This window comes from Mustela putorius, unplaced genomic scaffold, assembly GCF_011764305.1.
Source record: "Mustela putorius furo isolate JIRA1106 unplaced genomic scaffold, ASM1176430v1.1 tig00003845_pilon_pilon_pilon, whole genome shotgun sequence".
NCBI classification, from domain to species: domain Eukaryota; kingdom Metazoa; phylum Chordata; class Mammalia; order Carnivora; family Mustelidae; genus Mustela; species Mustela putorius.
The window spans coordinates 22,253,335-22,279,860 of NW_025421998.1; the positions used below are offsets into that span (position 1 = coordinate 22,253,335).

The window sequence follows — 26,526 nt, forward strand, 5'->3', positions numbered from 1 at the left end:
GGAGGTGTTAGTGATTACAGGAGAAATGGGAGGGTATAAAACAGCCACTCATGGGGATGGGAATGTGTGCATCCCTGAGGATGGACCAGGCAATGTCAGCCTTTTGGCTTGGCAACATACTAGGCCCACCTGAGGTTAGAGGTCGTGAATTTTAAGAGAAATCTGTCAGCAAGGGTGGGTGGTTTTTTCCAACCACAGGCAGCAGGTGTGGAGACAAGGCGAGGCATATACAGAGAGCTGGGCTGAGTCACAGCTGGGGTTTGGGTAAGTGAATGCACAGAAGCAGAGAGGGACAAGGTGCAATCGAAGGAGTGTGGTGAATGGCCATGGAATTTAAGCTAGGTCAGATCTAGCAGGGAGAAAATCAGTAAGGACATTGTTGAACTGAATAGCACCATCAATCAACTGCATCTAATTGACATTGATAGAATTCTCTGTCTAGCCACAGCAGAATACTCATTCTTTGCACACTCACGTGGAACACTTCACTGAGACAGAACACAATGTGGGTCGTAAAACATATCTTGACAAATTCAGAAGAATTGAAATCTTACAAAGCATATTTTCAGACCACATGGAATTAAACTAGAAATCAATACCAGAAAGGTATATGGAAAATTTCCAAAATATCTGGAGGTTAAGTAATACATGGGTCAGAGATGATGCCACAAGAGAAATTTTAAAAAAATAATTTAAAGAAATTTTTTAAAAAAGTATTTTGAAGTAAGTGAAAACTTACTGTGGTGCAGCAAAAACAGTGCCAAGAGGGAAATTGATAGCAATGAAGGTATGTATCAGAAAAGGAGAGAAGAACCCTGTGGTTGAGTCAGATGACAAGAAATTCAAGGCTAGGCATTTTAGGGAGGAGGACGGAGAAGGGGCTGAGAATGGCAAGGAGATGCAAGAGATTCTCATGGAATAAGAGAAATGGTAGAGAAAACAGCTACCACTTGAGAGGCTATGGGGGAAACAATATCTACAGGTGAAGTCAGGTTCCAGTGATAGCACAAAGATTCAGTCAAGTTCAGAGAAGATTTGAAGGCTATGGAGATTTTGCTGGTGATTTTTAGAGGGCTCAGTGGAAGGGCTTTAGGGCCCTCCTCCTTTAGGGAAAGAGATCAGAAAAAAGAATGTCAGAATGGAGTGGGGATAGGAGTTGGAAGGATAAAGGATGCCCAACCAAAGCAAGGTGAAGGGGCATAATGAGCCAAGCTGTTCCATTGTAGAGGCTGCTGTCAGGGTCTCCTTGGGGGCACAGAACTCTGTTATCAGAGTTTGCTCTGTTGTCAAATTTGCTTTGAGGCTGGCAGGAGAGTGGCTTTCCTCTGTGACTCCTGCCCCCTAGAGCTGCACAGGGCGTTCTTTTTCTAGCAGGAAAAACCATGGACACCTGAGTCCACCACAAAGAGTGTGGGGTGAGTGCTGGGTGGTTAGGGTCTTTGAGCGAGTGACACATGTGGGGGTGTCTTAGTCCAAGTTCTCTATAGTTAAGAGTCTATTTTCTGATTTGCTTCTCTCTTTTTTTCTCCCCTATGTTCATCTGTTTTGTTTCTTGAATTGCACATATGAGTGAAATCATATGGCATTTGTCTTTCTCTGACTGACTTATTTTGCTTATAAGGTTGAACATATTTTTTTATGTAATTATTTGTCTTCTGTATGTCTTCTTTGGCAAAGTGTCTACAAATATTTCATGCCTTTTATAAGTTGAATTATTTGTTTTTATTTTTTGATTTTCAGACTTTTAAAACATATATTCAGTATGCATCTCCTTTATGAAATTGTTTTTGCAAATATTTTCTACCAGTCTGTGGCTTTTTTCCCCCCATTTAAAAAAAATTTTTATTTATTTATTTGACAGACAGAAATCACAAGTAGGCAGAGAGGCAGGCAGAGAGAGAGAAACAGGCTTCCCGCTAAGCAGAGAGCCCGATGCGGGGCTCGATCCCAGGACCCTGGGATCATGACCAGAGCTGAAGGCAGAGGCTTAACCCACTGAGCCACCCAGGCACCCCGTTTTTTCCATTTTAAAAAGTGTCTTTTAAACTTTGGGGTTTTACAGTTAGGTCTATGATCCATTTTGGGTTAAATTCTGTATATAGTGTGAGGTATGCTTCAAAGTACATTATTTTTTTGCATGTGGCTAGGTGTTGAAAAGAGTATTCTGCCTCCTTTAAATTGACATTAAGCCTTGTTGAAAATTAGTTGATTGTATAAATATGGATGTATTTTTGGACTTTCTATTCTGTTCCATTGATCTGTGTGCCTGTCATTTGCCAATACCGTACTATTTTGATTGTTGTAGCTCCGTGGTTCTCAGCTGGGGACAATTTTGCGCCCTCCCACCCTGCCACACCCCAGGGTATTTGACAATGTCTGGAGCCAATTTTGGTTCTCATAGTTGTGGGTAGAAGTCAGAGATGTTACTAAACATCCTATGATGCACAAGACAGACTCCCACCACAAAGAATTATCCAGCCCAAAATATTAATTCTGCCAACATTGAGACACACTGCATATCTTTACAGTAGGTCGTGGGATGAGACAGTCTTAACAGAAGCAATTTTGCAGGAGTAGGGAGAATATTGCGAACCTATGATGTTGCTTTCTGGATAAAACTGGACAACATATGTAAAAGGGCTGGGCACACTGCTCATGCTGACTAAATGCTAATTTCCTCATTGTTTGTTACTGTTCCTGATCTTGACCAAGTTTTCTTCTCTTTGCAGTCCCTTCACTGTGACTTCTGCCCTTATAAGGGCCTGCATATTCAATTCTGAAACTCTCACCATGATGTATTCTCTGTTAACAGAGCCCTGTTTGTTTCTCTTCTGCATATACCTGTGGTGCATGGTGCAGGGTCTGGTGTTTGCTGTCAAAGCAGTGTTTCCCCTTTGGTCACCAGCTCATTGAGGAGGTGTGAGCATCAGAGATGTCTGTTTGTCCACAAAATCTATCTTCCCAACTCCATAATGTGGAGTTGTAACTATCAGACAGCTGCACAGTCAAGAACTACATTACCCAGAGGGCTTTGTGTCCAGTTGTGGCCATGTGACTAGCTCTTAACCAGTGGAATGGGATTGGGAGCTATCTCTCATTTGAGACTTTAATGAAGCAAAAAAAAAGGGGGGGGGGGTTGCATTTTGTACTCATTCCATGCCCCCTTTCCCTATCTGCAGTCTGGTGCAGGGGCCTCTGAGTTCCTAGAGTAGGGCTTCTCAAACTTCTATTTATATGAGTCCCCAGACCTGGGGTTCTTCTTAGAATGCAATGCTAGTGTAGTAGGTCTAAGGCAGGCCTGAGATCTTGCATTTCTAACAAGCTCCCAGGGACGGCAGTGCTGCTGATGCTCAGACCACTGTCCAGATGCAAGGCTTTAGGGAATGGTAGAGTCATAGAGTAAAAGTAACTCTAGCCTCTGAATCACTAAATTTTAAAAAAATCTACTTCTTTGATCAGTAACTCCTGACCTGTCACCTCAGTGAGAAATACATCTTTCTGGGCAGCAGCAAGTCTTCCGGAGATGGTTGTTACAAGTCACTGCTTCTTTCTGAAAACATCATGAGGGTCTTTGATCCTGAGAAATCAGTACAGAGAGCTCAGGTAGTGATGGGAGCCTGGGCAGGAGTCAGATGGGATCTATGGTGTGTGTTTGTGTGTGTGTGTGTGTGTGTGTGTGTCTCCTTGTGAGTGTGTGTCCTTGTGAAGAGCTGTCACCGGAGCAGAGAGGTAGAGAGAGTCTGGACCAGTACAAGGCCAAAATCCTCAGGGGCCTTTTGCATGTTTTCAGCAAACATTTACAGTGCAGAGGCCAAGTTCATCTGAGGAATGCTGACCAGCTGGACACAGTGTGCTAGATTTCAGCCAAGGATATTAGTGGAAGGTCTCCCTGTGGGTTTTGAGCAAGGACGGCTGGAGCCAGAAGGCCTACCCTATCATCATCGCTCGGGCTGTGACCTTACCTTCCTGAAATGATAGCTAGAGTCAGGTCCTCCTGCTCAAGGCCTCCTGGCTTTGGGATGAGGCTGGGCCCGAACAGGAGCAGGAGGAAGTCACGGGGAAATAGTTAAATGGACTTATTTTGAATAAAGCTCTTGGGTGAGTTGCAGAAGCTAGACTTCATCCCATGCAGTTCTCAAATGATGACATCAAGCCACTCTGTCAGTATTTTGTAAAAATAGCAGCGGCAAATTTGAGAAAAATTGCAAACTGTCCACGCTGACTAGCCAGGGCCACTGGAGAGCCGATCTTACTCAAGGGAAACTATCCTGGAATTAGAGATGAGGCCATTAAAAAAATATATCCAATTTTCAGCAAGTATTCATTGAGTGCCTATTATATGCTAGGCGTCATGAGGGTTGATGGTAGAAGCATGAGATGAGTCTTCAATCCACACCGTGGTGGTGAAGGAGAGAGTGGAGGACCTATAAAATAAGAGTTGCAAGAGAATGTACTGATCAGATAGGAAAGTTCTTTGCAAAGTTGCCAGTGTTGGAGCCAGGGCTCCTGAGTCTTTTGGGAAAGGCCGGCATTATCTACCCGAGACAGAGGATCCAGGAGGCTGAGCTCTGGGACAGAGGACTTAAGGTCAAGGGAGAGAGGCAGGGAGAAGGGAGCAAGAACATGGTGGTCTCCTCTCTAGGCCAGAGCGTTACATACAGGAACCCGTTGTTCTGCCCAATGAAAACCCAAAAGTAGCCTCCTGCTGCGTTTTAAACGGAGACTCAAATCTTGGCTCAGGCCTGTTAGGCCTTGTGAGCTCTGGATCCTGCGGCTCTGCCGCCTCCTGCTGGCCGGTTCTCATCCTCCTCTGTACCTCCGCGGGGCTGGCTCCCGTGGGACCCTCACAATTGCCGGGCCTGGCCACCGGGCCTTTCTATCCTGGTTTGCTGGGGGCAGACAGGTTGGCTGGAACACTGACTCACAGTTTGAAAACAAGGACAGGCCTTGACAAACTGGGGTACATTGGTCACCTCCTTCCCGGAGGCCTGGGATCCTCCGTGCAGCTCCTGCCACCACTCTTCTCTTCTGACCCCTGCGCCCATTCGACCCCTAGCCCGGCCGCCATGTTCCACGCCAGCCCTCGCGCCCCATCAGTCCCTGCACTGGACCACCTCTGGCTCCTTCACTTCTCCTTTGTGGCTCTTATTCCATGAAGCCAGCCTACGTCTCACATGCATCAGGCTGCTTTGACGGGGCATCTCCATCTTTCGTCTGTGACTATTGGCTGGGTGAGTATTTCCTTCTTTGTAAACGGAGAGCCTGTTGCACTTTGCATGTGAATCATTTACCTTCCTGGCGGTTCAGACACTGTAAGCTCCGTGTCCGGTGGGGATGGCCTGCCTGGTGTGAGGTTACCTTCTCAGACCTCTGCGCTCTGCCTGGCACATGGCTAACAGTCCATAAATATTGAGACTTCTAGCATCACTGAAAATGTTTACATATCCCTCAGTTGATAATAACAATAATAAAAAAATGTAGATATAGCAAATATTCACTATTTGCCAGGCTCAGGTCAGGGTCCCTAGATGATGACTACACATGTGCCTGCTTTGAAACTGAGTAAGTTATTAGTAGGTTTTTATGTACTTTGGGGGTCTGTGTGTTATTTTGTCACACTAAGAGTATTGCAGTTAGAGTCCCTGGGTTCATATGCAAGTCACATGTGGGTGTACACGTGTGAGTTTGTGTGTGTGTGTGCACATACACAGATATACATGATGTGTGCATATATACACCATACATATATTTTCTTGGTTTTTATCCTACTCATTCGCCCACATGAACTTGCTTTGAAGCACCACTAAAGGCATCTCCAAGGTGGCAATCCAGATCAAGAAGCCAGAATCCAGTGGTTCCCACTAATAAGAGATAACACAGGAGTAATTGGAAGGTATGCCACAGAGTCGTACGACCCCTGCTAATGTTTAATCTGTGCAAAATGTGTGGACAGGACTATCGGTTTTGAAGTCTTCCTTCTGCGAATTTCTCCATGAACCACTCGCTGCTCACTTTCTTTCTCTTCATTCTCTTAAGGACTCAGATCCTACCACGGCTCACATCTTTCCCAGTGGCTCCTGGACGTTAGGTAGAAGGCAAACCTTTCCAGAATCCTTGCTTGCTTGCTTGCTTTCTTAAAATATTTTATTTATTTATTTGACAGACAGAGATCACAAGTAGGCAGAGGCAGGCAGAGAGAGAGAGAGAGAGAGAGAGAGAGACAGGGGGGAAGCAGGCTCCCTGCTGAGCAGAGAGCCCAATGTGGGGCTCAATCCCAGGACCCTGGGATCATGACCTGAGCCGAAGGCAGAGGCTTTAACCAGGCACTCCTTGCTTTCTGTACCGATGCGCTCTGCATGCTGATACGTATGTGGATGTGTTTATAAGGCGTAGGACATCTCCCCTCCCAAACGGTTCCATCTCAGTCAATTATGTCCATCCCTGGGAGTGAGTTGCAGCAAGGCTCTGGGGAGTTGGTGCCCAAGTCTGACCTTAGGCTCAGTCTCTCATCTGAACATCATTCTCTTTGGCGCATGTCCATCTTTTAAGTCTACGATTATTGGCTGGATGAGTATTTCCATCGGGGCGACCTGTGAACCCCTCACCCCTTGTATATCAAAAAAATAACGTCCCTTCTAGATCAGTCCTCCCCTCACCTTCTTTTCACTCAGGCTTGGGAGTCCGTGATTGTCCCTGAGTTTGCATCCCGTCAGTCAGGGAGGCCTGCGGCTTCTCCCTCCTTCGAGCCCTCCTGTCTCTCCCCTCCATTCTGGGGGCTCAGGTCTCCTTATTTCTCACCTGATGTTAGCCCCTGCCAGCGCCTCCCTCCTCCACTTCACCCTGGACAGGACTGCCAGGACTTCCTCCCACAACCAAGGGCTGATTTTATCTTTTCTCTGCTTAGAAGCTTTTACCAACTCCCAAATGTTCCTAATGGCATTTGTTATCTGCCTGAAACTACCTGTTTAATCTTCTTCCTCCTTTTGCCCCTCCCTCCATCTCTCTCTCCCTCCCTCCCACACACACACACACACACACACACACACACACACAGTTTTAGTCAAAATGAGCCATTCATGGTTTCTCTAACGTATCTCTAAGTTCCTTAACTCTGACCTTGCTCATGTTGTTCTCGCCCTTATACCTCATCTGCCTCTTGAAAGCCCGCCCACCCTTCAAATCCAACTAAAACGCCACATATCCTGGATGACAACTATTCCCACATCCTACCTAATCCCACTCTGTCTTGGGTTAAGTTGTCTTGGTCTCCTAACTAGATGGTAGGCACTCGGAGACTACAGGCTGAGTTCTGTTCCCGGTAATGGTTTTTAGATGCAGACACTCCACACTCTTTGTAAACATTTATGAAACCGAGTTAAGTCGGTTTGTCTTATGGAGGGACCTTGTTAGCATGTGTAGCCCCTGAAATAGTTTTTATAAAAGTCTAGACCTCATTTCATTTTAAAATTAACACCTGCATTTTTTTCCCACAAATTTCTTGCAAAGGATGTATCTTCTCTTGTATGCGTGCTTTAAATATGTCTATTTAAGCCTTGCATTTGCAGACGGGTAACCCGTTAATATGTGGAAAACACCTGCCACATAACCCAATGGGCAAAGCCATTCATTGTGGCCAAGCCAGACGAATAGCCATTACACATTCGCTCAGAAAAAGTGTGATTTTTATTTTCAAATTCAAATAAACGTGGGCGCTAAGTTTTAGATGGAAACTCTCTCAGAGCTTCTGGAGGAAGGTAGGCATTACCCACTTGAACATTTCTTACAGATGCTCTACTTTTCTCTCTTTATTCTCTTGCAGGAGGGCGGCGTTCTCCAATCGCCTTTTTTACACCCCGAGGTAATGTACCCGAGTGAAATGCGGGATGGATGAGAAGCCCACCTTGCTTCTCTAATGGAAAGGCACCTTGGACTGGGCAGGTGGCGATGGGGAACTGGTCGTCTCTGGGTTTGAAATGCATAAAAATAGAAGTTGAATTTCTGAAAGTGAATTTCACCGAAGTTCTCCCTGCCTGTGCATGCCCTAAAACGTCTCTTTGTACCCCAGGAACGGGTGCTTCTCAGTGTGAAGATATTTGCCCCGGGATGAAATCACACGGATACACCTTGTTAGGCTTTTCAAGAACGGACCTTCCCCCAAAGAAGGAAAGTCAATGGTCACTTTGTTGCCTTCCCAAGATTCCCAGCTTCTACCAGGTGAAATCGCTCTCTGAGAGGCAGTTTCATCAAAGGAACGATCCCATCAAACTATTGGAACTCTTAAAAACCCAGCTGACCCTCCTGTGTGGATGCCGGTTACATTCCGCTAAGTGGTAAGACACGCTTACGCTTCTCTGGAGTTCCTGTAACTGAGCTGTCTGGGTGATACGCCCCCCAGTGGCCGGCAAGGGGACGGCTTAATTCTGAGACGTTGCTCCCTTGTTTATACCCAAATGCCGACCACCACAGCATTGCCTTAATAATCATAACCATACCCTTTACCACATTTAATTGGTGCCCAATGAAGTGAACTAAACACAGTTATTCCGGCACGTGTGGATGGAAGAGCTGCACGTTTTTCCATCTCCGGGTTCTGTATGATCCACTGCTTGAAAAGTGAATCAGACCCCGATAAAAGCAAGCTAGAGGTTCTCTGCTAAAAGTCTGGCTGTGGTTCTAAGACGGAGGCTGCAAATCGGGGGCCTGTGAGCCAGACCTGGTCTGCAGGTGGTTTGTGGTCGTAGTGTTTTGTCTTCTTGCTCAGTGTTTCTTAAAAACACGAATTAAGGGGTGCCTGGGTGGCTCAGTGGATTGGGCCACTGCCTTCAACTTGGGTCATGATCTCAGGGTCCTGAGATCAAGCCCCGAGTCAGGCTCTCTGCTCGGCAGGGAGCCTGCTTCCTCCTTTCTCTCTGCCTCTCTCTCTGCCTACTTATGATCATTCTTTCTCTGTCAAATAAATAAATAAAATCTTTAAAAAAAAAACAAACAAACACGAATTAAGCTTGTCAAACCATAAAAACCACAAAATTTCAAATAAAAAGCTGATTTTTTTTTCTTCTCTTGAGAAACTGAAAGTCTATTCCGGAGTGGACTTGGACCTGACAAAATGACAGCTTTAGAGGAGGGACATGCCTGTCCGTTGGCCCAGTCCCCACCTGGCTCTCTCCATTTTCTCCTATTTCCTGCCTGACCTTGGAGCCATTTGATTCAAGGTAAGGCCCTTGTCCAGGCGGGTGCCTCACTGGCCTCAGCGTACTTCTGCTGTGTCCCTGTTCGAATCCCTTCGGTCTCTGAATTCTAATCTCTTTGATGGCCTAATGATGTTTATATTTTTTTCTTTTAAAATAGTAGTTAGCTGTGCATCATTAACATTTACACCCCATCTTGTTAACCACATTGTTTTATAAGTCTCCTGCTTTTTTGCCGTGCCCCAGGCCTCTTTGATTCATTCATAAAGAATGATTTATATTTATTACAAATACCTTTGCTTTTGTGCTTGATTGCACACTTCATGTCAGCTTTTTCCCTTTTCTAAAAGTGGCATATACTTAATTTTTTAAAAAAAAATCAATAGTGGCGTAAAAACGGTCAGTTTGGGAATGTTAGGCCCCCCACTGATATCAGTGGGAAGTCCCAAGAGGACTAGGATTGAAAGCTGTCTCTGTGGACTGTGATCTCTCTGATGGGGGGGTTCTCGCCCTCCTAGTACAGACCTCTCTTCTTCCCAGTGTCTGCACTGTGATACATTGCACAGGCCATATTCAGACATTCATATTGGACCTCTGCACTACTGTTCACTAAGTATTGGCTTCTGCATAAACTCCTTAGGATTTTACAGGAAAAAAAATTCAGAATTAAAAGGAAAAAAATGGGGAGGCCTGGGTGGCTCAGTTGGTTAAGTGGCTGCCTTTGGCTCAGGTCATGATCCCAGCGTCCTGGGATCGAGTCCCACGTCGGGCTCCTTGCTCAGTAGGGAGTCTGCTTCTCCCTCTGCCTGCCTCTCTGTCTGCCTGTGCTCGCTCTCTCTGACAAATAAATAAATAAAATCTAAAAAAAAAAAAAAAGGAAAAAAATGTGATGGGATTAATTGTTGATGGATGCCCAAAATCCTTTTTGAAAAAAAGGCACAGTACATCACTCAGGATAGCAAGCAACAGAAGCATACTACCAGTTCATAAATGATGTAGTTAGCCAACAGGCAAGTACCGAATAGAGTGTCTTTGAGAAAACTCTCCATTTACTTGGGGAAAAGAAAAAAGTTTGTTTTTTGTGGTTTTTGGTTTGTTGGTTTGTTTTTCCTGTATAATTCCACTGCCTTTAGATTCAAGTTTGAAAAAAAGTCCTGTTTGAGGGCATTAAATTTCCACTCAAAAAAACCCCCCAAAACAACAACAACAACAACAAAAACCCCACAAAAACTACGAAAACCGCAGTTTGAAAAAATTAACTCCCAGTAATTCGTTACTTCAAATTAACACACAGCCTATATAGTTAGAAAAAGAAAAGGTTTTTGGATATATATTTTATTTGACAGTGTTTTAGAATATCATACAGTAAACAAGATTTCTGTAAAAGTTAATTTATCCATAGTGGTGCGTTTCATAAAAATAGTTGCTCACTTACAGTCTTTCTGTGACTATTAATACATGGAATTATATTTATAGAGATACAGCTGTACAAGGTAAATTCACAGCTAACACTACACAGAAATATTATTTGGAATGGGATTTAGATGATGTGCTGTCTTCACAGGTTATGGATTACAGCCGCATAAAGCAATTACTGCACAAGTAGTAGCTGTGAACTGTGCAAATTAGAGTTTATGCAAGCGTAATCTCAACTTTTTTATCCTTTTGTAACACATGAAAAATAAAGGTCAGAGGATACAGTACCGGGACGTGCAGCTACACTACAGAAGCATTGTCCAAAACCAGATTCAATAAATTAATGGCAAACTATACTGGATTTCTAGTCCAGGGGAGAAAGACTAATTGAGATTAAACCAAAAAGTACTGTAAACTGCTACATGTGTTTGTGCTTTTGTTTATGATGAATGGATTCCATTTTTGGCAATTGCTTTTACAGGCTGCAAGATTCTTCACTTGAGGCTTTCGACCATATTCTCCTCTTGTCAAACAACTGAACTACTCCTATGCCTGATGGAAATTAAATGGCTAGTGCTCAGGTTACTGCAATTTACAAAGATGGAAAGTCAACGGAGGGAGGCTATTATGTGTGACCTTGGGTGATGGACCTGATCTCCTGTTTTACTTATTTGACTACAAGTTCAGGGAGGTGAGGCTTATTTGCATTTGAACTCCTGTAAGGGCCAGTATCTGGGAAGGATGAAGCCTCATTCATTCAGGACAAATTAAAAAAAGAAACTGCCCTCAGAAGCAGTTTGCCTTTTAATATGTGTAGCTACAATAAGTACCAATGGATAATTAACTGAAGGTAACATTTTACAAAGAAATATTAAAAGGGCAGGGAAGAAAGGCAAGCCTTAGTATTCTGCCAGGGGATCAACCACAGATCAATGAAGATAAACAGAAGCATTTAGAAGCTGCTAAAGAAATTTAAAAACGGCAAAGACTACAAAGACAAAAAAGCAAACCAAATGAAAATAAAAATAAAAGGAGAAACAATAAGGTAAGATAAAACAGAAAAGAATGCTAAAAGGCTCACGTTCTTTTATGAAAATAAATTGGCCATTGTATGATTTTTGAATATTAGGGATCCATTATAATCTGAGAAATACAGGAGAAACACTTTGCCTCTGCTCTATCAAAGTGAAAATGAAATCCCGGAAAGTGGGTTTTAAAAAAGACAATAAAGTAAGTGAAATAGAACACTGCTGTCAAAGAAGTTACTATCTTTGCTAGCCTGAGACAATAGGAAAGCCTCTTCATAAAGAAACTGCAGCCTTGCCAATCTTGATTAAACAAATTGTGGTCCTTCAATTATAAAATGCATGTTTTAGATGAAAACCAATTAAGATCTATGAGCTAAACTGCAAAATTCTGACTTATGGCAATCTGTTCCCTAAGATACAATTTTTTTAAACCTTTTTTTTTCTACCACTGAAAATGTACAGAAATATGATTTGATCACAGAAATGGCAGTAAAAATGGCATCACACCAATGAATTCACTAGATTTCTAACTCGTCCTGCGGTATGCAGGGAACGTTGCTGCTAATACCGGTGATGGATGCCACGGGTGAGCCATGGAAACATGTCATGGGCGAACAGTTCCGAATGTTTCAAAGAAACCTTTTAACCCCTGTCTAGATATGTCGAGAACAATTTATTTACAACTCTTTAGATCAATTAAAAGATATAATCTTGTCTCAGTTTCAGCTTGCTCCGTGCAGTTTGATTTTTAAGGCGATATTCCAGTTTGTGATTGCTCTTAACTTGTCCAGTTTCTTGATATTAGAGTTTGGATAGCATCCAAATCCTTCATGCAGTGGGGGTAAAAATTTTTTTTCTCTTTCTTTTAAATTTTTTTTTTCTTTTAAACTAAAGCTACACTGCACCGTCTCTCTGTGATGTTCTTCACGTTATTTTGGTTCTTCCATAGCTGCCAAAGCCCCCACAATGGAACCGAGGGCTTTAGGATCAGTTTAGGTCTGCGCGTGGACGCCGTGCCGCCCATGCTCGCTGGACACGTGGGACTTCACATCGATGCTCCCAGGCCTTGGTGCCTCGTGGATCTATGCGTGTGACAGTGAAAATAAATTAAAACGCCGTGAGACGGAACCTAAGAAGAACGGCCTGCAGGCGTCGAGGCGGGGCGGCGGGCTGCTGCCGCGCGGCTCATCTGCCCGCAGCCGAGGCGCCCGGCTTGAGGACGCCCGGCAGCTTGTCGGAGCCGGGCACTTTCCAAGGCCCGGGCGCCACGGCGGCCTTGCGCGTGGGGGCGCCCCCCGGGGGCCGCGCGCCCTGCCGGGGCCCCGCGCGCGCGCCCGCCCTGCCCTCCGCCTCCCGCGCGCCCGGGCGCTCGGCGCCACCGCCACGGCCCGGGCCCGCGAACGCAGGCGCAGCCCCGGGGCCTTCGCGCCGGCCGAGCTCGGGGCCCGCCGAGGTGCGGGGCCCCTCCTTCCCGCCGGCCCGCGCCGCGTCCGCCGCGTCCGCCGCCGCGGGCCCGGGCGCCCTGGCCTCCGAGGAGGACCTGCCGGCCTCCCGCCCCTGGCCGCCGGGCGCGTCCTCGAGCCTCGGCCGAGCGGCCCTGTGCGGGCTCGCCGAGCGCTCCCTCTGCTCCCCGAGGCGCTGCTTCTTCTGGCCGCCGGTTGAAAGCTCCTTTGGTTTCCTAACGTCGTGTTCCCTTTTGATATCCCAAGTTGGGTCTGGGCCTATCTGGTGGGAAGGGTCGGAGGGTGGGGCTGGATGTGATGGAGAGAATGGAGAGAGGACGTCCTCGAGGGAGACGCCTACTTCCGGCAGACCTGGGGAGGCGGCAGCGGGAGAACTCCAGGAGTTGGGTTCGTCTGTGGGACAGGAAGCACAGGCGTTAGGAGCCGCGCCGCGCAGCCCTTGCACGCTCCCGCGACCCCTCGCTACCGTAGGGACGAGAGCAGGCGGCCAGGGGCGACTGCTTTCAGGGTCCCGAGCCATCGCCACTCCCACCCTCACTGCCCACGGGGCAGCCCGCCGCGCCCCACCCCGGGGGCGGCGGTTCTGTGTCCCACCCCCCCACCTCCTTCCCTCGTTGATGAATCAGGATGAGCATTGCTAAGGCGGGGCCTAATCTATCCGTTCGCCTTGGCCCTTACTAACTCTCTGGGGTGTCTTCAGATCTGACAGCCCGGTGTGGGTATCTAGCTTGGCAGCACTTGAATCAGTGGTTCTCAAACTCCATGTCGGAATCACCCGGGGCTGGTTGTGAAAAATACAGATTCCCCGGGGGCGGCTTGCAGAGATTTCAGGAGCTCGGCGGGGGAGGGGGGGGGCAGGAATTCCCTCGCATTTTTACCAGGCACCCTGCTGAGTCTGAAGGTGGTCCAAGAACTGAGCTTTGAGAAACACTGGTCTGAGTCCTCTGGAAGAAGTTTGGGACAGTGACTTTCAACCGTTAGATGTCACTCAAAGCATAATCACCACCAGACAGTCTCAGAATTTGGATAAAGTCATCAAAAAACATTTACTCTTGTGTTTTGGAAATCATTGTCCTTAATTCTTTTCGGTAGTTCTGACAGGATAGCAGGGCCAGACTAAGATAAATGATTCTTTTTAGGAAGCCTAATTTCAACATTTATTTGGGGTTTCCAATCTCCCTACTTTGAGAAAGGGTCTGAGACAATGTACAACAAAACACAAAAGAGAATGATAAAAATGAGAATTTTTTTTAAAAAAGCTGGTCAGAAGCCAAGTAGGAGGACAGACGTGTTAGGAATCTGAGATGAGTTAGTGACTACTATGAACACTAACGTGACCCTTGAGCTTCTAGCTACTAAATCAAAATTAAAGCAGGAAAACCCAATACAGTCATCCCTTGATAATCTGTAAGAAATATGTCCCAAGACCTTTGGAAATCCTCAAATTTTGAAATAGCTTTCTAGAGTGTCAGTTCTCTTCACAGAGCATATGCTCATGAGTAGGAACAAAGAAACCACACTGATGTCTGAATGCTGGGTGGCAGGAGAGGCTCCTCAACAGCTGAGAGACTCAGCCCCACACACCAGCCTTAGTGCCTGTGAATCAGTTCCTGCCACTGTAACTTTATATGACACAATTAGAGGCCCTTATTCAGACTCAGTCCGTGAATGTTTAAAATTTGAGGATTCTTATTTAGTACTTTTGATGCTGATTTATAAAGCGATAAGGAGAGGAAGAAGGCAGTGGGGTTGATAGTTCCAAAAATTCTGGGTCACCTGTACAATAGCAAATCAATTATAAAAAGTTCCTCCTTTGATGTGATATTTGAAGGGAGTATTTAGGGCTCAGTGTTCTTCTCTTCCTTCTTTTCAGAGATATATCTATTATCATGTTCACATAGTGAGTAAAAAGTCCTGGAAAAGCATTAGAAGACCTGGAATCCAATCCTGCCTCTGGCATTTACCAAGATGTGATTTTGGATCAACTACTTGATCTCTCTGAGCCTCATTTTCTCCTTTTATAAGGTGAGGATGAAATGTTTACCTTGTAGAGATAAGACATGCACTTTCAAAGGGAAAAGCACTTGCCAATGGGAGGATTATAACGATTTTTTACAAATAGTTGAGTCAGATTTCTCTTCTGAGACCCACCAGCTGCCCCCACTAACTAGCATACTTGTAGGTGAGGTTTTGAGTAAGTGCAGTCAATCGGCCGTTCCCATCTGCTGTGATTCCCAGGTGTGGTTTTGCTCTACGCCAGGTAGCCTTGGCTACTTCAAGGCTATCAAAAATCCTTAAATGCAAATGTTTTTGTTGAAAGTTGGAGTATGTTCTGCTTCTGACTGGGCTAGAATTTGAAAATCAAACTGTTATAGCAAATGATAGACCGTGGCAACTCCTTCATGTAGGAAGATGTTGCCTGAAAGAGTTAACAGCGGTCTTCAAAAGGCCTCACTAGAGGGTAGCTGTGCTATGGTAGTCTCTAACTCAGACCATGGTAATGCTATGTCACATTTTAGTATCTGTTCCCAACATCCCCCCCTCCCCCGCCCACCTCTGCCAATTCCATCACGGGTGGCCGAGTCAATTAGCTGGCCTTGAATTACTGTGAGATACGGAGAGGTTGATATTATTCACACCATTTCCTGAAGGAGGAACTGAAGCAGAGAGAGGTTAAGTAATTTGACCAAGATTACAAAATGGGTCAGCCAAGAGTAAAACACTGGGTTTCTTTACTCTCTTACTTACTGAGAAAATTTTCCTGTTGGGATGCCTTGCAAATAGGATCAAAGCGTGTGAAATGGACATGCTCCGTGGGCGCTGCGGCCCAGCAGGAAGCAGACCCCATCATCACGGAACAGAATGGTTAGCATCTATTTCCGCACATCTTACTCGTGACAGTAAACAAGGAGGTGAAATCAGTCAAAATACAAAGATCTAGTATACTCTTACTGTAAAACGATTTCTCAAGTATTTGTTTATAGATCATTCAGTTCTTAGTGGGACAAACTGAAAGCTAAAATGTCCCAGCCAGGACCAACTGAGAGTACTAAGTCAAAAGTTACAATGAGCTGGATCCTAAAGTAACAGGATTTAAAGGATGGACATTCACGTAAGTGATTTAACAGTTTTCATTTTTCTGCACTATTTCCTTATTTCCCCATCCTGGTGAGCGCCGAAACCATCACCTGGAGTCATTCTCGATTCCTTTCTCTCCCTCACAGATGCGATCTGCCCGCAAGTCTTAACTAGTCTTAGCTTCAAGGACATGTGGACTTTGTCAACTAAGGTTTGTCTTCCCTTTCACCACCCAAGGTCAAGACCCCGGGCAGGGCCTAGACGGATGCAACCAGCGTGGGCTGCCCAAGATAACCAGTGAAAAGAAGGCCATACTGTGAACATCTTAACTAGACCCTTAGTGAGACTGTTCAAGACAGAGAATTCAAACAACGAATTTCAGTGTTGTTCAGGCAGGAGAAGTTACGTGTAGGATACTGTAACTCTCCTGAGCTTGGAGCTCAGGACAGCTAACCTGGTTACTTTACCCAAGGGATGCGCCTGCCATGCTGCTGTTTCTCACAGGGGCAGCTCCAATAATCCACTCTTCTCTCTACTCCTGGTCTTGCCTACCTCTAACGATTCTCCACACAAAACCCACAACAACCTCTTGGCGACACAAATTAGATCATGCCATTCCTTCGCTTGAAACTTACAGGGGATTCTTACTGCTATTAGATTAAAATCCATGAAAACTGGCATGAACTGGCCCCTGCCAGCCTCCGGAGCTTCCTCTCTATTTATCTCTATTTATTTTCTGTTCTCCACCCACCATGATCTCCGTTAAGTTCCTGAATGCACTGAGCGCATTCTCTACTCTGGGAGGTCACTGCTGACTCTTTAGCCCAGAAGGTTCTCTGCCCAGCTCTTCATACGGTGGGTTCTTTTGTTATTCTTTAGGACTCTTAAATATCGCCCCCAATCCAAGGTAGATATTCTGCTGTCCTCAGGAGCATCTTGATTTTATCTCCTCATAGTACTTATAATTGACAATTACATATCTGCCCGCTTATTCAGTTGGTCTCGGCTTCAGCTACTAGATGGAAAGCTTCATGAGGGCAGTGGCCACAGTGGTCTTGTTTAGCATAGTGGGAATTCCTGCCCAGCAGAGTGTTTGACACAGTAATAAGTGCTCTGGGAATACTGATGAACAGACCAATCTGTTCCACAGACAGAAACGGAAGACTTGAAACCAAATGCCTACTTGAGCGAACACTTCAGAGAAGATCTTCATTTAGAGAATAATCAGCAAAAATAGGTTTGTATCTATGATTTCTATCAGTTTCCAGAGGGAAGAAGGTGGGGGAAATGCTAGTGCGAGAGAAAATAAATACACTGGGGGCAGGAGTGCAGAGGGAGGGCCCGAGCAACAGAAAGGGCACTGGGAAGAGCTCTTGGCTTTTATCAGTGGCCCCTGGGGTGGAGAAAGAGAGAGAGAGAGAGAGAGAGAGAAGCTCTGGACGGAAAACAGGCAGTTAAGTTCCCCTGACTTTTCACAGATGTTCTTTCCCTTGTTAATCTTCTCAGCCATGATGATGTAATGACTTTACTTAAAGGAGCTTCATGTCTGGGGACTCATTAGTCACTGTGCCGGTGAATGTTTGGATGAACCACAGGCAAGATCCTAAATATCTCACACACTGCTGGGGGGAGAAGCAGGTCCCTGTCCTAAGTTAAGACCAGGTTTCTTCCCCTTCTTGTTGTTTCTAGCCAATATGGATCTGCCCTAGAAAATGGGCTGATTAATACATAATAGATATTAATAGTATATCTGTACAGAAATCATATACACATATATACTATTATATTTGAGTTGAAAGATGTATGATCTCTTGAATTATCTTGTAGGAACTCGGCAATATTGAAAAATAAAATGTAGTCGTCTATGTAATCTCGCTATGCCTGAGATTAAAAAACAAACCAAAAATCTTCATCTACTGGTGTTTCAATAGCTTGTTTCCTTATGGAATATAACTCAAGCGACAGTAACCAGAGAGGTGACCCACTAGGAATAGACTACTTACTGTAGTGAGTATCTGCATTATTGGTTTTTCTAGGTGGCGCTTATCTCCAGCAAGAAATTGTGCAGAGGAAAATATAACTGGAATCAAGGAAGAGTTCGCTTTATCTTGTGCTGAAGGGCTAGGGAGACGGGTTAGAAGGGAGCCAGGGACTGCTGCAGGGGAAGGAGGGTCTGTCTCCCACCCCACACCTCACCTAACAGCCCTGGGGCTTTCAGCTCTGGGCTGACGGGTCCCCCAAGGCTCTGCACTTCTCTCCTCCTCCTAGTACAGGGCTGGGACACAGAGCCTAAAGGCTGCCTTCTGGATAAGCGCGGCCAGGGAGGTAACAGTAGTATTACCAGTATTGTATGGTGAATAATGGCAACAGCTAACATCCAGTGAGGGGCTTACTAGATGCCAGTCACTTTTCTAATGTATTGACCCAATTGTACATTGTACATTGTACATTTTACAGTAAATTTCTGTAAATTGTACATTTTACAGATGAGGAAACTGAGACACAAAGAGGTTAAGTAACTTGTTCCAGGCTCTGTAGCTGGTCGGGGTGGATCAGGGTTGTTGAATGACTTTTTCAGTTGGGTGATGTTCTACAAACTCAGCTCAAACACTGTCACTGGACTAATTTGCTAGCCTCTATTTTTTTTTTTTTTAATTTATTTGAGAGAGACAGAGTGAGAGTGAGTGAGAGAGAAAGAGCACAAGCTGTGGGGGGAGGCAGAGGGAGAAGGAGAAGCAGACTCCCCACTGAGCAGGGAGTCCAGGGCCCTGGGATCATGACCTGAGCCGAAGGCAGATGATTAACTGACTGAGCCAACCGGGCTCATCTTTGCTTCTGGGTTAGTATCATAGAATCCTCCATCAAAAGCGATTCTGTCAGAGGCCGATCCATCGTTATTCTAAGTGGAGGCTCTGACTGCCATTTGTGTCTGAACCTTGGACACAGAAGGGCAGTCACCACGGTGAGGGTGTTGATTTGTGAACATGCTGGAAACATGAGCGGAATCGAAGGATAAGAAAATTAGATTTCCTAAGGGCAGGGATAAGGCTGTGTATTTTTAAAATGTCCCTCACAGTATCACACTTTGACCCAGACCGATCTGGAAATACTCCTACTAGATATTGGAAACATTGAGTCAGTTCAAGACCTACTTTTACTGCTCAAATGAGTGAAATTATTCTGCAAAGAGATTCATGGAAGTGGTAAGTGTTCTTCCTTCTCATAAAAACCTTTCTTGTTGCAACCTACAGTTGGCTGGGTTGGAGAATACTGATGTGATTATACTGAATTATATTCTCATCTAATTTAGAATATTACAGAAAAATACAAAAAATGACTAGAGTAGATCAAAGGACAATAATGTGAAGTCATTAGGTGTTCAAAAGAAAAATCTTTTAAGGATGGGCCCAAGCCCTAATGAATGGTTCGTTGGATCTGCTGAAGCATCACTAAAGTGACTGCTTTTTGTAACAAAATAACAAAGAAAAATGTGCCTTTAAAAAACTTTTGAACAAATTAATGATTTTCCTTTGCTTTTTGCTCTTGCTCAAGCATTGTTTCCTATCTGGAGGCATTGTTAATAGCATTCAAACATGTATTTGTATCACCTTTGTTACCACAGAGATGTAAACGAGGTTTACAAACATCAATACCTTTAAAAATTGTGACCGTATATGCTTATCTATGCTTCATATTTATACTTGTTTCGAGAGTGATCCAAGGTACAGGAGTAAACCTGTGGCAAACTTGACCTCTGGTGCTGAAGGGGCAAATCTCAGGGCTAATGGACCTATTGCTGATGGGGCTACCATTTACGGAGGGCTTCAGCCTTCACAGGAACTGTGCCAGCTGAGTCTTATACGTGATCCTTTAAATCTCAGCAGCTCTGAGGCATCTGGTGCTGTTATCCCCACTTCACAGATGGAGAAACTGAGGCTTAGATACATTAGGCAATGTGTCAGGACCACTCAGCTGATATGTGAGACGACTGATATGTGAGACTCAGCTGATATGTGAGGACGACTGACTGCATAACTCCAGAGCCCAGTCCCAAACCACTACTCTATTTAGGTGCTTTTCAACTTTTTTCCACATCACGACCCATGTAGAAAAATACATTCTTTAGTCAGTGCCCTGGAGTAAACAGAAGGAAATGATCAAGGCCTGAAGAATTGAGCCAACCTCTCTGTATGATGAGGGAGTGAATGGCTAGCTAAGGACAAGGCAGAAGCTGGCACCCTACACCCCCCTCCCCGGTGACATGTGTGACATTCCTCAGGCACTCCTGGCTGCCCTAAAGGTTACCTAATAGAGATCACAGTCCTGCAGGACAGGAGTCTCCCTCAGTTTACAGACGTCCTAGTGATTTACAATCGCCTAACTTCTCGAAGACTCCCAACTGTCTTCATGTTGGTCCCTCAGTAGAGAAAAGACAAAACACAGCTTGGCTTGACCATAACCAGGCCTCCAGTACCCCGAGAGTCTTCTTTCCCATATGTCAGCCCTTCTGAACACCCCCTTTGTCCTCACCACCCCAGCTCCTGAGTATATAATCGATTAGCCAGTCCTCGGGGTCATGGGGCAGCAGGTCTTTCTGCCCACGCCTCCTGTCCCCGTGCTTTAATAAAATCACGTTTTTGCACCAGAGACATCTTAAGAATTCTTACTTGGTCGTCGGCTCTGGACCTCACTTTTTTCTAAAACGTCAGCATTTGGTGCCCAAATGTGGGGGCTCTGAGTCTTTACATCTAGACACTGAGCTTCGGTGCAAAATTGGTGAGTACTTTCTCTCCTCTTCCTTTACTCTCATTCTGGGGGCCCTTCAAGGAGTGCCATCTTACTGAACACTTTCATTTCGATTGCTCGGGCTTAATCCTCTAGCCCAGGGCTACTCCATGGTGAGGAGAAAAGTCTGCCTTTTGGCTGGAAGTTAGTACCCTGGCCGGAATGGTAATAAGACCCAGAAATTTGATGCCCTCTCTTTATTCCTGTTCTTTTACAAAGCTGTCTGTCTTGGGCATGGGACAGCCACCTAAGTCATCAGGACAGCTGTCAATCTTAAGATTGCCGTGTGAGGTTTCCTCCTGATTGATCTAATGTGATCCTTCCATATCCCTGGTCTAGCCACTTCTGGCGGTGGGACCTTCACTGGGAGCCGGCTGAAATCGGTACCTGGTTGAATTAAAACCTGGGCAATGTTTCCTAGGGAAATTGGCTGTAAAGGGCCATGTGTGTTGGAATGTTGTTTAGACCATGATGGATTTTAGTCTTTACTGTTTCTTGTCAGTGTCCTCTACTAAGCACTTAGAGCTACAAAATTGGGTTAATTTCCCCTTACAAAACTTTTCTACTATTTTCCATGGGTTAAAAATGTCAGGGCAATAACACAACTTCTAGAGTATAGGACGGCACAGTATCTTAGTCCATTCACCAGATACCCATCGGCAGCCTAGTATGCAATAGGGAAGGGGAGGGACGCTGGCACCCCTCCTACGGCCCTTTTAGGGCAGGAATGCCTTCACGGGAAGGCGGGACTGTGATCAATAGCAATGTTTTGAGGGATGCCTCCTGCTGCTTTTGACACACAGGAATTCTGATATCCTGCATGGAGGCACAGGGAAGTCGGGGTGATTTGGAAATGGACTTTCTTTACTTTTCTGGAAGCATGGCTTCAGTAGGCTTCTTTGGTTCCCAAGGACTACTACCTTGCAGTGCCTTTTAACCCACTGGAAACAATTCGGATTGCAACTGAGCTGCTGTAGCACTGCATGGCCTCAGTGGGATCTGTCAGTTAGGTCTCCTCTGCAGGAAACAGGGCAAGTGGACCTAGGATACATGCATTGCTCATACCTAGGCCTTCACTGCTCTACACCAGGACCCTGACCTAAGGGCCTCTTGCAGAATGCGTTTCCTGAATATGTCTGGCTAGTAACCCCCTCCTGATGCATTGGATGATAATTATCTACATAGGCCTCCTCCTGGTAAACCCAGGTTGCTGGAGGATACACAGGCCATCCCTAGCAAAGGGAATTCTGACTTTATCTCTCACTGTTCCTCCTAATAGATGTGGGGGCTTCCTGTCACTCATTTCCTGGGTTAATGATTATAACTGGAACCAACTGGGGTTAGTCGCCCTCAGGATGGGGACTTTAAAGAATAGTCCCAAGAAGCTGCTGAAACTCCCTTTGTTTTGGGGGAAATTCCCTGTTTGGCTCAATGTGGACTGCCTGACCCCTCCGCCCTTGTTGGCAGGAAAACACAGTGTCTGCTCCTCTGTTGGAGCTGATGAGCTCTAAAACCGGGAACCCTTTCTCTGCCTTCCAGCAGAACTTTGTCTCTTCTGTTTCCCCCTTCTCCTGTTTCTGTACCACCTTGGGTGTGGCCTGCATACCATCCACAGTGCCTCCTGCACTGCCGCTCCTTCTGTCTTCACTGTCAAGGAGCAAGAAGAGCACCCCCTGGACCTAACACCTCCCACTCCGGATTTCCCCACCAGTGTCTCAGGTAAAAACTGAAAATGTGGTGGGCCCAGGTGGAACATAAGTCAGTATTTGAACTAAGTTAAGTTTTCTGGTTTAATTATGATAGACATGTCTTTAAAGTTACCAGCACTAAATGTGAAACATTTATTCTATCAAGGAATTCTGAAGGTCAAACTCATGTTACCTTTGTTAGCAAAAAGATAGCTAAAATGTTTTATTGTCTCAAAGTTTTCATAGGTCATTGTTAAGATAGCTTTCAAAGACACTGGTAACCTGAAACTTTAACGTTTTGCTTGGATGATAAATGGAATTAAATTCACGGGACATCTAGGTCTTTTCCACATAGGATAAAGTGCTAAGTCATTAATTACTGGACATAGGTTTGTGCTTCTGACCTCTTATTGCAAAGAAACTAAGGATATTTAAATCTGTTGATAAACATGCCTTGTGCTTAAATGATTCACAGATTTGCCATCTAAAGAATTCTGGTGTAACAGTTTATGATTGGTTACTCCTTAGTCTGCACTGGAGATTAAGGCTTTTAATGAGTGCAAAATTCTAAATGACTGATGGGAATGCATTTTTGTTGAAGGTAAAAGGAGGTAGTTTTGTCCTAAATGAGATAGGTTGTTTGGAGAGAAAGGGCTTGGGACAAAACTTGAATGCAAAGAAAAGTTGTAGAAGGCTAATGAATGAGTTTGTCACTTGATATTTTAGTTACTGAAGTGTTGTGTGTCACAGAAATAACCTGATTTCCTCGCCAGCTATATTGTAAACTCTTACCTCCTCAGCTCTTTAACTATGTCCATTCTGAGTTTTTGTCATTTATAATTGTTGTAATTCCCTTGTAAAATGAGTTTCATCTTCAAGAAGATTCATATAAAGGACTTTTAGGACAAATACAGGTATTCAATATGTTGAAAATCCTAAAACTGAAATGGGTAAGAATTTCCAGAACTAACTAAAGCTGCATTCAAACTAAACCAGAATTAGTAACGTGGGACTGAATGAATGAAAAGATTATAGTGTTGTGACTCTTGTTGGAAATATTGCTGGTCCTCTAATGTTTGCTCTTCCAGATTAAGGAAACTTTTTCTTAAGATATCTGTGACTTACAGAAATGTAAAAATATTCATTTGTAAACAAGTAAAAGCATTCAATTTTTTTCTCTACCTGAACCCTCTGAAATTCAAAAGGTCTTGGTAAGTATTCTTTCTTCCATGGAAGTCCTAGTCATTTACATAAATAAGTTAAGTAAGAATCTGTTCTTGTAACAGGACACCATTGAAAACATTGGTTATTTTACCAAGGCTTTGACTGGAATGTCTTATTTGAGAGACATGCACAGACTCAGATATGACCAAACAGCTTTAAATAATGAGGTTGACTTTATGAAACCTGGAGCCATAAAGCCCCTTGGAACTGTTGGTCTGACACCTTGCTTCCAGAGTTCTCAGCAGCCTCACCACGTGAGTAAAGAATGTTACTTCCTGGAAGGTGCGGGAACCTCAGGATACTCTGGGGACCTCAGGAAGCCCAAATCTACAGGTATTGCAGGCATGTCTGATGGCAAGTACTTGGCTGGGCTTCTGGCCTGGAGAAGCTACTAAAAGTTCCACCTAGAGATTCCTTATAAGAAGTTCCCACAAAGCATATTCTAAAAGATCTGTATGATCACTCACTGTTCTTGCTGAGCTTATGTAAATAATTAGGCCAAGTTTGTTAAAACTGAACTTGTTTTCAAATAAGTTAGCCCTGATTTGGTTACCTCTGGAAATGAGAATTATTTTAGAGAATTGTTTTAGAGAGTTAATTTAAGAATTGTTTCAGTAACACCCCTTTGTGGATGTTAAATTCTAGATCTGATTGTCTTTAAATGTTTGTTGTTTACCTAAGCTAGACAACTTGAGATAAACTAAAGAGACATTACCACAGTAACTCATATATAGACAATCTTCTTGCTTGTTATTCTGTAGGGATAATAACAGAACCCCATGGGCACATAATTATTTAAACAACTGGAAAATGGGATTAATTCCTCAACAATTGTATGGCTCAGGTAGCACCTGGACCAGTTCTGTGTGGCTGGGATGATGATGTCGTCTCTTTAAAGCCAGAACATACCCCACTGCATGGGGTTAACTATACACTTATGAAAATAATGGATAGCCCCACTTTCTTTATAATTGGATTGGGTGATGCAGTTGGGGATGCCCTTATCTCCTGAGACAAGTTTTCTCCCACTTGCCAGTGATCCTTTGTAATGAATATATTAATGCTTTACCTCAAACAAAGAGGTCTTCTTAATGGTATTTTTTTTTGTCATATTTACCCTAAAAGCCACTTCTATTGAGATACAATTATAGGTAAAGTCTTTAGCTAAGCGTACAACAGCCCTCCTGGTAAAAGGAGCCTCAAAGCTCACTATGGGACAGTCCCTGACTATAAGGGCTTCACATCAGGTCCAGAGTGTCTTAGAAACCAAAGGCCACCAGTAGATGATGGATGCCGACTTACTAAATCCCAGGCTACACTTACAGATATGCTTGAAATAATACTTGAAACCTGTTAGACTTTAAACCTAGTTACCCTTATGCCTGGACCTGACCACCGAGTTCTCTATAGAGCATAACTGTTCAGAGGTTACTGATCTTGCTTATTCTAGATGACCAGATTTAAAATGCCCCTCTTGAAAATACAAATGACAGTTGGTTTAAACATGTTCCCAAATAATGGTACTCTGGGCTACTGACTAGTTTGCTACTGATTGGGTAAGGTGGCCTGGCATCAGATGGCCAGCTCCAAATGGAAAACCCACTGGATGTGCAGAGCAAACCTATGGTACTGGCTTCCTCCATGGTGGACAGGTCACTGCACCTTAGGTTTTGCCCAGATTCACAAACACATTTCTAAAACCATCACTACTCCATCTAATCTCCCCAGTTAAAAGCAAAGATGGACACGATCTGTTTTTAAATGGTATGATCACTTAACATCCATTTATGTTCCATCGGTAGAGATAGAGAATGTCATCTGGCATGTAGAAGCCCTTAAAAAAATACATCATGAAGGCACTCAGTGATTCACTAGACAGCATCTCCTTCCTTAATATTGAAATTGCACAGATGTTCAAGGTGGTCCTACAAAATAGAATGGCCTTAGATGTCCTCTAACAGCAGCACAGGGCGGCACATATGCAGTTATCAAAACAGAATGTTGTGTGTACATCCAAGATTATCACGAAAATGTCCCATGAGTAATAAAAGATACAAATGCCCAAATTGGGGCTCTACAAAATCCTTCTTTCTCTCTCAGTGATTGGTTAAGTTCCTGGTTTAAAGGAGGATTATGGTCAATGATTAAAGATCTCTTTGTTGGACTTCTCATTCTTATAGCCTTACTAATCTTTTTTTAAAAATTATTTTTATTGACATATAATGTATTATTTGCCCTAGGGGTACAGTAGCCTTATGAATCTTAATGTGTTGCCCTCTTCAGTGTCTCTCTACTTGGTGCTGAGACTGCGCAGCTACAATGACTTCATGTCGACAGATGATCCTGACCACTCACGGAAACACTTCCGTCCTGTCAACATGGGATTCGGCTGCCTCTGTCTGCCTCCATCTTTTGTAACTCCCCTACACACTCCCCAACTGACCCATGTTGACCCACAGGCAGTAGGGATAGCTCCATGCCCCTGTTCATCAGGAAGAAGTTACAAAAGATGAGACCTTCCACCTTAAACAGCCTTAAAGATTTAAGGATCAAAATTGTTCAGGGAGCAAATGATAAGGGAGCAAAAGGCTAGCTAAGGACAAGGCAGAAGCTGGCACCCTACACCCCCCTTCCCGGTGACATGTGTGACATTCCT

General features: G+C 44.5%; 1 protein-coding gene and 1 long non-coding RNA gene across 6 annotated transcripts in view; one reads left to right on the forward strand and one right to left on the reverse strand.

Moving 5' to 3' along the window:
- Positions 1–5,794: 5,794 nt before the first annotated feature.
- LOC123394879 lies at positions 5,795–11,222 on the forward strand. Its single transcript, XR_006609609.1, has 5 exons — positions 5,795–5,893; positions 7,820–7,858; positions 8,066–8,330; positions 9,066–9,212; positions 11,086–11,222. It is a non-coding gene; the product is annotated as an uncharacterized LOC123394879 (long non-coding RNA).
- Positions 11,223–12,436: 1,214 nt separating this feature from the next.
- The window catches only part of MAGI2 (membrane associated guanylate kinase, WW and PDZ domain containing 2), a 1,343,119-nt gene continuing 1,329,029 nt past the window's right edge, over positions 12,437–26,526 (reverse strand). For 4 of the 5 annotated variants that reach the window (XM_045089715.1, XM_045089714.1, XM_045089718.1 and 1 more), the window contains one exon: positions 12,437–13,488. In XM_045089715.1, the coding sequence (XP_044945650.1) occupies positions 12,818–13,488 (671 nt within the window). In that variant the 3' untranslated portion in view covers positions 12,437–12,817. The remainder of the gene's footprint in view (positions 13,489–26,526) is intronic. The other variant, XM_045089716.1, reaches the window with a different exon arrangement.